A 13,048-nucleotide genomic window follows, 5' to 3' on the forward strand; every position below is an offset into this window, starting at 1 on the left:
AAATATCACTACCATAGTGTACCCTGATCCATCTCATCACACTACCATACAATGCCAAATACCACCACCATATAGTACCCTCATCCATCTCATCATACTGCCATACAATGCCAAATATCACAACTATACATCACCCTCATCCATCTAATCATACTTCCATACAATGCCAAATATCACTACCACACAGCTCCCTCATTCATCTCATTATACCGCCAGTGCCACATATCACCACCATACAGTACCCTCATCCAGCTCATCATAGTGTCATACAATACCAAATATTAACACCATACAGCACCCTCATCAATCTCATCATACTGCCATACAATGGCAAATATCACCACTATACAGCACCCTCATTCATCTCATTATACCGCCATACAGTGCCAAATATCACCATCATAGAGTACCCTCATTGATCTCATAATACTGTAATACAATGCCAAATATAACCGTCATACAGTATCCTCATCTGTCTCATCATACTACTATACAATACAAAATATCACCACCATACAGTGCCCTCATCCATCTCATTATCCTGCCAAACAATGCACAATTTCACCACCATACATTATCCTCATCCATCCTATCATACTACCATACAATACCAAATATCCCCACTAAACACTACCCTCATCCATCTCATCATACTACCATACAATGCCAAATAACACCACTATACGGCACCACCATCCATCTCATTATACTGCCATACAACTCCAAATATCACCACTATACAGGACCCTCATCCACCTCTTTATACTTCCATACAATACCAAATATCACCAACATACAGTACCCTCATTCATCTCATTATACCGCCATACAGTGCCAAATATCACCACCATAGTCCCCTCATCCATCTGTTTATACTACCATACAATGCCAAATAACACCACCATACAGAACCCACATCTTTCTCAACATACTGCCATACAATGCCAAATATCACCACCATACAGTATCCTCAATCATCTCATTATACTACAATACAATGCCAAATATAACCACCATACAGTACCCTCATTCATCTCCTACTGCCATACAATGCGAAATACCACCATACAGTACCCTCATCCATCTCATTATACTGCCATACAATGCCATATATCACCACCATACAGTAGCCTCATCAATCTCATTATACTTCCATACAATGCCAAATATCACCTCCATACAGTGCCCTCATTCATCTCATTATACCGCCATACAGTACCAAATACCACCACCATAAAGCACCCTCATTTATCTCATTATAACGCCATTTATTGCCAAATATCACCACCATACAGTACCCTCATCCATCTCATCATAGTGTCATACAAAACCATACAGCACCCTCATCCATCTCATTATACTGCCATACAATGCCAAATATCAACCACCATACAGTACCCTCATCCATCTCATTATACTGCCATACAATGCCAAATATCAACACCATAGAGCACCCTCATTCATCTCATTATACTGCAATACAGTGCCAAATATCACCACCATACAGCACCCTCATTCATCTTATTATACTGCCCTACAATGCCAAATATCACCACCATACAGCACCCTCATCCATCCTAATATACTGCCATACAATACCAAATATTACCACCATACAGCACCCTCATGCATCTCATTGTACTGCCGTACAATACCAAATATCACCACCATACAGCACCCTCATCCATCTCATCATACTGCCATACAATACCAATTATCACCACCATACAGTACCCTCATCCATCTCATCATACTGCCATACAATGCCAAATATCACCACCATACAGTCCCCTCATCCATCTCATCAAAGTGTCATACAATACCAAATATCACCACCATACAGTACCTTCATTCATCTCACCATACTAACATACAATGCCAAATATCACCACCATTCAGTACCCTCATCCATCTCATCATTCTGCCATACAATGCCAAATAACACCACTATACAGCACCCTCATCCATCTCATCATACTGCCATACAATGCCAAATATCACCACCATACAGCACCCTCATTCATCTCATTATACTGCAATACAGTGCCAAATATCACCACCATACAGCACCCTCATCCATCTCATCATACTGCCATACAATACCAAATATCACCACTGTACAGTGCCCTCATCCATCTTATTATCCTGCCAAACAATGCCAAATATCATCGCTATACAGTATCCTCATCCATCTCATCATACTGCCATACAATGCCATATATCACCACCATACAGTAGCCTCATCCATCTCATCATACTGCCATACAATGCCAAATATCACCACCATACAGTCCCCTCATCCATCTCATCATATTGTCATACAATGCCAAATATCATCACCATACAGCACCCTCATTCATCTCATTATACTGCCATACATCACCAAACAGCACCCTCATCCATTTCATCACACTGCCATACAATGCCAAATATCACCACCATACAGTGCCCTTATACATCTCATCATACTGCCATACACTGCCAAATATCCCCACCATACAGTGCCCTCATCCATCTTATCATACTGCCATACAATGCCAAATATCACCACCATACAGTACCCTAATCCATCTCATCATACTGTCATATAATGCCAAATATCACCACCATACAGTACCCTCTTTCATCTTATACTGCCATACCATACCAAATATCACCACCATACAGTACCCTCATCCATCTCATTATACTGTCATACAATGCCAAATTTCACCACCATACAGTACCCTCATCCTCCTCATTATACTTCTATACAATACCAAATATCACCACCATACAGTACACTCATTCATCTCATCATACTGTCATACAATGACAAATACCACCACCATAAAGTAACCTCATCCATCTCATTATACTGCCATACAATGCCAAATAACACCACCATACGGTACCCTCATTTAACTCATCATTCCACCATACAATGCGAAATAACACCACCATACAGCATCCTCAACCATCTCATCATACTGCCATACAATGCGAAATATCACCACCATACAGTGCCCTCATCTATCTCATTATACTGCCATACAATACCAAATATCACCACCATACAGTACCCTCATCCATCTCATCATACTACCATACAATGCCAAACATAACCACCATATAGTACCCTCATTCATCTAATACTGCCATAAAACGCCAAATGCCACCATACAGTACCCTCATCCATCTTTTTATACTGCCAGTTATCACCATCATACAGTGCCCTCATCCATCTCATCATACTGCCAAACAATGCGAAATAACACCATACAGCACCCTCATCCATCTCATTATACTGCCCTACAATGCCAAATATCACCACCATACAGTACACTCATACATCTCATTATACTGCTATATAATGCCAACTATCACCACCATATGGTACCCTCATTCAACTCATCATTCTGCCATACAATGCCAAATATTACCACCAAACAGTATCCTCCTCCATTTTATTATACTGCCATAATTACCAAATATCACCACCATACAGTACCCTCACTCATCTCATCAAACTACCATACAATGCCAAATATAACCTCCATACAGTACCCTCATTCATCTCATACTGCCCTACAATGCGAAATACCACCATACAGTACCCTCATCCATCTCATTTTACTGCTCTACAATGTCAAATATCACCACCATATAGTAGCCTCATCCATCTCATACTGCCATACAATGCAAAATATCACCACCATACAGTACCCTCATCCATCTCATCATACTGCAATACAATGCCAAACATCACCACCATACAGCACCCTCATTCATCTCATACTGCCATACAATACCAAATATTACCACCATACAGCACCCTCATTCATCTCATTATACTGCCATACAATGCCAAATATCACCACCATACAGCACCCTCATCCATCTCATTATACTGCCATACAATGCCAAATATCACCACCATACAGTACCTTCATTCATCTCCTTTTACTGCCATACAATGCCAAATATCACAACCATACAGTGCCCTCATTCATCTCATACTGCCCTACAATGCGAAGTACCACCATACAGTACCCTCATCCATCTCATTTTACTGCTCTACAATGTCAAATATCACCACCATATAGTAGCCTCATCCATCTCATTATACTGCCATACAATGCAAAATATCACCACCATACAGTACCCTCAACCATCTCATTATACTGACATACAATGCCAAATATCAACCACCTTTCAGTACCCTCATGCATTTCATCATTCTGCCATACAATGCCAAATAACACCACTATATAGCACCCTCATACATCTCATCATACTGCAATACAATGCCAAACATCACCACTATACAGCACCCTCATTCATCTCATACTGCCATACAATACCAAATATCACTACCATACAGCACCCTCATCCATCTCATCATACTGCCATACAATACCAAGTATCAACACCATACAGCACCCTCATCCATCTCATCATACTGCCATACAATACCAAATATCACCACTGTACAGTGCCCTCATCCATCTTATTATCCTGCCAAACAATGCCAAATATCATCGCTATACAGTATCCTCATCCATCTCATCATACTGCCATACAATGCCATATATCACCACCATACAGTAGCCTCATCCATCTCATCATACTGCCATACAATGCCAAATATCACCACCATACAGTCCCCTCATCCATCTCATCATATTGTCATACGATGCCAAATATCATCACCATACAGCACCCTCATTCATCTCATTATACTGCCATACAACACCATACAGCACCCTCATCCATTTCATCACACTGCCATACAATGCCAAATATCACCACCATACAGTGCCCTTATACATCTCATCATACTGCCATACACTGCCAAATATCCCCACCATACAGTGCCCTCATCCATCTTATCATACTGCCATACAATGCCAAATATCACCACCATACAGTACCCTAATCCATCTCATCATACTGCCATACAATGTCAAATATCACCACCATACAGTGCCCTCATCCATATCATCACACTGTCATACAATGCCAAATATCATCACCATACAGTGCTCTTATTCATCTCATCTTACTCCCATTCAATACCAAATATCATCACTATGCAGTATCCTCATCCATCTCATCATACTGCCATACAATACCAAATATCACCACCATATAGCACCCTCATTCATCTCATTATACTGCCATACAATGCCAAATATCACCACCATACAGCACCCTCATGCATCTCATTATACTGCCATACAATGCCAAATATCACCACCATACAGTACCTTCATTCATCTCCTTTTACTGCCATACAATGCCAAATATCACAACCATACAGTGCCCTCATCCATCTCATCATACTGTCATACAATGTCAAATATAACCACCATACAGTGCCCTCATTCATCTCAACTTACTGCCATACAATACCAAATATCACCACCATACAGTATCCTCATCCATCTCATCATACTGCCATACAATGCGAAATACCATCATACAGTATCCTCACTCATCTCATTATACTGCCATACAATACCAAATATCACCACCATACAGCACCCTCATTCAGCTCATTATACTGTCATATAATGGCAAATAACACCATACAGCACCCTCGTTCATCTCATCATACTGCCATACAATGCCGAATATCACCACCATACAGCACCCTCATCCATCTCATTATACTGCCATACAATGCCAAATATCAACACCATACAGTGCCCCCATTCATCTCATCATACTGCCATACAATGCCAAATTCCACCATACAGCACCTTCATTTATCTCATCATACTGCCATACAATGCCAAATTTCCCCACCATACAGCACCTTCATTTATCTCATTATACTGCCATACAATGCCAAATATCACCAACATACAGTACCCTCATTCATCTCCTTATACTGGCATACAATGCCAAATTTTCACCACCATACATTATCCTCATCCATCTCATCCTACTGCCATACAATGCCAAATATTACAGCCATACAGCACCCTCATCCATCTCATTATACTGCCATACAATACCAAATATCACCGCCATACCAGTGCCCTCATTTATCTCATCATACTACCATACAATGCCAAATACCACGACCATACAGTGCCCTCATTCATCACATCATACCGCCATACAATGCCAAATATCACCAACATAAAGCACCCTCATCCATCTCATCATACCGCCATACAATGCCAATTATCACCAGCACAGCATTTTCTCAACATTATACAGTGATAAATATTGGCATAATATTGCCTTACAATGCAAAGAAACACCAGCATCAAGTGCTGATGCAAATGTGCACCTTGTTTTTTTTTTGGAGGGGGGGTATTTATGAGGTGAAAGTTTATTCACAAGCTGTTTCAAACAAAAATCCTTCTACTTACAGAATTATACAGCTCCCATAGATCTCAATACTAGTGAGTTCCCCTAGTGGAGGCTGAAGGCAGAACAAGTTTGATCATATAACGCATGTGACGGCGTCTCTCACTAAAGGTGTGGAGGGGTGGGGGGTGTGCTGAGCACTAGGACACCCCAAGTGTAATTGTATACAATGGGGCAGATTTACTACGGTCTACAGCTAGAATGTGTCGTGAACTGCTCGTTATTTGGGCACGTTTCATTTTAGACTAATTTATGAAAAGATGTTTGCGCCTCACTACAAACTCAGTCCTGCAGGGAGATGTGGTCCTGCGGGGAGATGTGGTCCTGCGGGGAGATGTGGTCCTACAGGGAGATGTGGTCCTGCAGGGAGATGTGGTCCTGTAGGGAGATGTGGTCCTACAGGTAGATGTGGTCCTGCAGGGAGATGTGGCCCTACAGGTAGATGTGGTCCTACAGAGAGATGTGGTCCTACAGGTAGATGTGGTCCTACAGGTAGATGTGGTTCTACAGGTAGATGTGGTCCTGCGGGGAGATGTGGTCCTGCGGGAAGATGTGGTCCTGCGGGAAGATGTGGTCCTGTGGGGAGATGTGGTCCTGCGGGGAGATGTGGTCCTGCAAGATGTGGTCCTGCGGGAAGACGCGGAAAATGGGCCTGCAGTGCAATCCTGCAGAGACGTGGGATAATGAGCTGGTTCTCCTATGACTTATGAAGTTGCAGAATTGTACAGAGAAGTATGGGGGGGGGAGTATGGGGGGGGGGGGTACAGAGAGGTGGCCCATAGCAAGTATCACATTAGCGCCCCCACCTGGTGCTTGTTCACATCAACACAACCCCCATTTAAATACAAGGAGACTCATTGGTTGTTTCAGCCGGGTGACATGGGTTCTATTCCCCCCTTCCTTGTTTGATAATGATGTGAAGTCTATGAGGATGGAGAACACTTGGCAGAATTATACTGTACAGGAATGATGGAGCCAACCTGAGCCGTGGCCCCCTCCCCCATTCATTGGGCCCCATAGCAGCCGCCTCTATGGAATAATCCCCTTTGATGAACATCTGCACCAGGAAAAGTTATGATTACAGATCTGCAGAACGGTCGCATCACTGGTTTAGGTCAGTGATCTGCAGCCTGCGGCTCTCCAGCTGTTGTAGAACTACAAGTCCCAGCACAACCTTACAGTCCACAGCTTTACCTTAGGGAGGCAGCAACTTTTAACAAAAACAGCAATTCTGGTATTCTTTTTTTATTTCGTTTTTTTGAACGACCTAAAGGACATTGTTAGGCCTCCAGCTGCCATAGCCGGCTGGTTAAGTCACGGAAGGACCAATGTGGCAGTAGAGGAAGCCCCCAACTCTGTCTAGCAGTGTAGATGCCGCAGATGCTATTGACCGCAGAATCCAAGGGGTTTAACGGACGATATCTGAGTTAGCTCGATCCCAGGCCAGTGCACTTGAGAGTCAGATGTTGATGGCGTCTCACAGCAGTTGGAGGGGCAGGTTACAGATTTTCGGTTTTTGGTGCTTGTTAATGGAGACGACATATAACAATGTATCAGCAGGAAATTGTATCAATATAGAGACAAATAAATTGATATTATAGGCTGGAGATTATACAGAGATAAAGTCCTAATAAGGAGGAGTAACAATTCGCAGGATATTATAATAGTCTCACAATCTCCTCCTCATCACATCTGGGAAACAGCAGCGGGTCTAGAAGTATCTGAATATTATATGGAAGTGTTTGTTATAATGTATAGGCCTATATACCTGCTATATACACATTATCAGTCCATCCTGTCCTCCACCCATCATCCAATCCAGTGTTATGTTATATCCCAATAATACAGACCCCATATATACGAGTGATCGTCGTGGATGTATCAGTGTTATAATCAGTAGAAATGACTCCAGAATGACATTGTACAGAAATAAAAACATTGTCTCCCCTTCTCCAAGGCTTCAGGGGCTAAGGGGGAGAATTTACAGAACATTTCCTCTATATAGAATTGGATTGGCTGCTCGGCCTTGTCTTGTCCCGTTAAATAACAGTTGCTGCTGCTCAAGATGTCACGGAATGTTGTGGATGTTGGCTCCTCCCCTGCACATTATGACATCACTCACATTATATAAGGAGCTGCAGAGCTGACACTCCTTTGAGGGTTGTAGTTGTTGGTGTCAGGTAAGTCTGCGGTGTCTTCGGCTCCTGTTGTGTCCTTCATTATCTTCTATCACGTCTCGTCCTCTTCAGCAATGGTCACTTCTGAGGAAAACCTTGAATTTCCTTCTTTTGTAGGTTTAGAGTTGGTGAATTACAGAGAATCAGGTAAATCCATCTTTACAGTAAATGTACAATGTGTCTGATAACGCTCAGAAGCTGCTTCTAACCAGAGGACATTCTCATCTTCACTGTATGGACCAACATTATTAGTGACGCACATTACATAGAGACATGCCACTGTCAGGGGGCCCATAGTGAGAGGGGGCCTGGCCCTGAACTTCCCTCCTACTACTTGACATAGGGTAATATCATTTTCCTGCAGCCGCCACTAGGGGGAGCTCACTGTACACAGCTCATATTAAAAAGGCTCTGTCACCAGATTATAAGTGCCCTATCTCCTACATAATGTGATCGGCGCTGTAATGTAGATAACAACAGTGGTTTTTATTTTGAAAAACGATAATTTTTGAGCAAGATATGAGCAATTTTAGATTTATGCTAATTTCTTAACGACCAACTGGGCGTGTTTTTACTTTTGACCAAGTGGGCGTTGTGAAGAGAAGTGTATGACACTGACCAATCAGCGACCAATCAGTGACCAATCATTGTCATACACTTCTCATTGTTCCAGCCCAGCTTCTTTCACTGCACAATCACGCTGGGCTGGAACAATGAGAAGTATATGACGCTGATTGGTCTCTGATTGGTCACTGATTGGTCAGCGTCATACACTTCTCTGTACAACGCCCACTTGGTCTAAAGTAAAAACACGCCCAGTTGGTCATTAAAAAACTAATTAGCATAAATCTAAAATTGCTCATAACTTGCTCAAAAATGATCGTTTTTCTAAATAAATACCACTTCTGTTATCGACATTACAGCGCCGATCACATTATGTAGGAGACAGGGCACTTATAATCTGGTGACAGAGACTTTTTTAAGTTCAATAGTAGCTGTAAATCAATATGCAGTGAGCTCCCCCTAGTGGTGGCTGCAGACTGGCAGAGCTTTATAACTTGCACTTTTTTTTAAAGGAAAAAGGGGGCTTTAAAGCTTTAACAGAACAGAAAGATATGTGAAGTAGTTCAGATCACGCTACACTTGATGGGTGCACGAATAAGGTCCCAACCAAAATCACATAGAAGTATTCGGCACACAAGTTTTTGAAGCTGAAATTTTAAATTTTTTTTTTTAGTAAATGCCAGCGGCTTGGTGCGACATTTCGGTCACAATCGAGTCGAGACACTGAGTCGTGCTGGGGACTGGTGTATCCTGTAAATCGGCACTATTTTATAAATGGCAGCTGACCCCTTTGTATAGGCGCCTGTAACTACTATAAATGATGGGGTTCTGGTTTGGATACCAGTGAGTGGGCTCTGTGTATGGGTACAGATCTTGCGTTGCAGGTACAGCTTGGGTATTATTACCATTAAGTTGGTACTGAAGATCTTGGGTGCTGTAGAGGTCCTCTGGCTGCTATATGTTGGGTCTTGGTGGTCCGGTCCAGGTAGTGGACAAGTATCAGTAAGTAGATACAGTAGATATGTGAACAGGTCTGGAGGTGTAGATAAGACATGAGTATTGATGATTGGGTTTTAGTTCTAGGTTCAGGTCTTGAGATGCGGGTTCAAGTTGAGGAGGGTCTGGTTAATTAGACTAGTTCATCACTCACTTCTAAATTACTGTCTGATCTTAAGTAGATATTCCTTATTTATACATTTGTAGAGCACATAGAGTATGTTCTGGACTCTCACTATCTTATTTACCCCTAGTATTGAGAGAAGTGAAACAGAGATGATGGAGAAGGAGGTGGAGGAGACGGAGGAGGTGGAGTGGACGGAGGTGGAGGAGATAAACATTCAGCAGGAGACGGAGGAGGTGGAGAAGCCGGAGGTGGAGAGGACGGAGGTGGAGGAGATAAACATTCAAGTGGAGCCGGAGGAGGTGGAGGAGCCGGAGGTGGAGAGGACGGAGGTGGAGGAGATAAACATTCAACTGGAGCCGGAGGAGGTGGAGGAGCCGGAGGAGGTGGAGGAGGAGATAAACATTCAGCAGGAGATGGAGGAGGTGGAGTGGACGGAGGTGGAGGAGATAAACATACAGCAGGACGAAGATGAGGTGGAGGAGACGGAGGAGGTGCAGGAGACAGAGGTGGAGGAGGAGATAAACATTCAGCAGGAGACGGAGGAGGTGGAGTGGACGGAGGTGGAGGAGATAAACATTCAGCAGGACGAAAATGAGGTGGAGGAGACGGAGGAGGTGGAAGTGGAGATCAATATTCAGCAGGAGGAAGATGTGCTGGAGACGGAGGAGAAGGCGTAAGTGGCAGAGATGGACTATCAGTTATTGCTGTATGTATATCCCCATAATGTATTGTGTAAGGAGTCAGGATGTTAATTTAATTGCATTATCAAAGCTGGTGCAAAGTAAAAGTTGTGCCGTTGCCCATAACAACCAATCAGGTCACATCTTAATTTTCCAATGGGCCTTAGAAAAATGAGCGTTGCAATCAGAACTGCTCCTCCTTCGCTTTGCACTAGTTTTGATAAATCTGCAACGTCCATAGTAAAAAGGCCACAAATTCTATCAATATGTTACATAGGACATAGATCCCCAATGATCTCATTCATCAGGAAAACAGGGAAACCTTCATAAACTTTTTGTAAGTTTAGAGCCGACTCATTACGGAACATTACACACAGGATTATTTAGGTTTATCCCATCACATACTTTTTGCAATATTTTGAGCTCCGTCTCATTAAGTCTTCACAGAACGTGACACATGACAATCTCAGTGCACATAACCTTATAGACTGATCCTGGGAAGTGTCCTCCCCTCATCACATGGAGCTGATCTTATTTTCCTGGATTTTTTCCTTTAGGACAAGACGCAGGTGGTGGAGAACTAAGTGCCTCAGAATAACCAAAGAGAAGTTCACGTGAGTGATTGTCTGCCTTCAGTTTACCTGCAGCGGCCACTAGGTGGAGCTCCTATTATAGTCTATAATTAATCAGCATGCAGTGAACTCCCCCTAGTGATGGCAGAAAGTGTATTATAATTTTACTTTTTTTTATAAACTGCTCCAGGGGTGGGGGGATGTTCCAGGCACTAGGATCCCCCTTATGTTTCCTCATGTAGGAGTTGATTAATCCTTATCTTTCCCCCGCAGAGTCAGAGAGAATAGACAACCAAGGTAAGTACAAGACTATGGACGACCCCTTTCCTCTTGCTTATTAGGGCCAATAAAGGTAATAGAGGAGGATCACCCCCATCAGGATCCTCATCTATTAGATAGAGCCGAGAGACGACCTCCCCTTAGAGGGTCATTTACAGCCCTACATTGAACACTTGAGTTTCCTGGAGAGCTCCCCAAGTCTTGCCTCCTGATTGTGGGGGCACCTAGTCGCAGCACCCCCATAATTAGCTCATCTCTCCAGGACGTGTCCCAAGGTTGTCCAAAAGTGGTCACCCCAGTAATCCCCCTGCCCCAGTCTAAACCCTACTCGCCAGTCACCGCTGTCCACACAAGACCCGTTCCCTCTCATGAAAGTCTCACCCTGGGTTTATCTTCTGTAGGTTCCTCAGATTTTTTTCCTGCTGCTTCAGCAATGACACCATCGAATAAGTGGCGCGGCATCGTGAGGAGTCGCTGAGGCTAAATTCTTAGAAAGTTCCTCTGGACATTGTCATCTGCTGCAACAGACAACCAGGAGTCATACAGCGCTTTCCAGTTCCCCCCTGTCCAAAGCCGCACCAGGGGGCGTTCCTGCAGTAAAGTACTAGATCGCCCACTCCTGAGGATCCAGATGAAGTACAGGTTTGTTGGCCGGAATATTATTATTGGAGGTTTCCCATTATTGTATTTACTTAGTGTTTAGTGTAAACCAAACATCTCCAATAATGCAATGCAGCAGTAGATTATAGATGTATAGGAAAAATGCTAATGATGTCCAGTTCTGGTGGATGCAGCTCTGGTAGTGACTAAAGTATCAGATGAATGAAGTAAACCTACAATGCTGCTCTCTTACAGGTGGAGCTGTATACTTTGTAACACAGACATGTATCTAGCAGACTGTTCCACCCCGGAATCTCATTTCCGCTCTCAGACCGAGACCATCACGCTCTCCAGGACTTCCAGTAACCGCACCGAGCAGGGACAAGAACCAGCTTCAGCCTGATCCTGTGGAAGTCTGACCCCCCGGATTGAGAGCAAAGAATCCAGACAAAAAAACTCGTCCCCTCGTCCAAGAACTCGGTATCTGGCGGATTAGCAGATATTCCATGGACGACCACAGAAAAGTTTATAACATTTTACTTGTAAGAACGGAAAATCTTCAGGAAAACGGCAGAAAATAAAATATTATTCATTGTTCCTTGACTCAGTGGAGTCTCCTTGTTGGTCCTCCTCCCCCACCGACACTGGAAAGCTGTATGTTGAGTGCAGTTGTTCCCAGTAGTAGACCAT

General features: G+C 43.2%; 2 protein-coding genes across 2 annotated transcripts in view; both read left to right on the top strand.

Moving 5' to 3' along the window:
- Positions 1 to 11,778, top strand: part of LOC142748939 (nephrocystin-3-like) — a 47,085-nt gene extending 35,307 nt beyond the window's left edge. Inside the window, 3 exon segments of the mRNA XM_075856363.1 lie at positions 8,658 to 8,687; positions 11,465 to 11,521; positions 11,753 to 11,778. Of these exon segments, the coding sequence (XP_075712478.1) occupies positions 8,658 to 8,663 (6 nt within the window). The 3' untranslated portion in view covers positions 8,664 to 8,687; positions 11,465 to 11,521; positions 11,753 to 11,778.
- The window catches only part of LOC142748938 (uncharacterized), a 148,153-nt gene extending 135,465 nt beyond the window's left edge, over positions 1 to 12,688 (top strand). Inside the window, exon 8 of the mRNA XM_075856358.1 lies at positions 12,614 to 12,688. The gene's annotated coding sequence lies outside the window, so the exon portion shown is untranslated. The remainder of the gene's footprint in view (positions 1 to 12,613) is intronic.
- The last annotated feature ends 360 nt before the right edge of the window (positions 12,689 to 13,048 follow it).

Source organism: Rhinoderma darwinii, chromosome 3 (genome assembly GCF_050947455.1).
Source record: "Rhinoderma darwinii isolate aRhiDar2 chromosome 3, aRhiDar2.hap1, whole genome shotgun sequence".
Taxonomy (NCBI): Eukaryota; Metazoa; Chordata; class Amphibia; order Anura; family Rhinodermatidae; genus Rhinoderma; species Rhinoderma darwinii.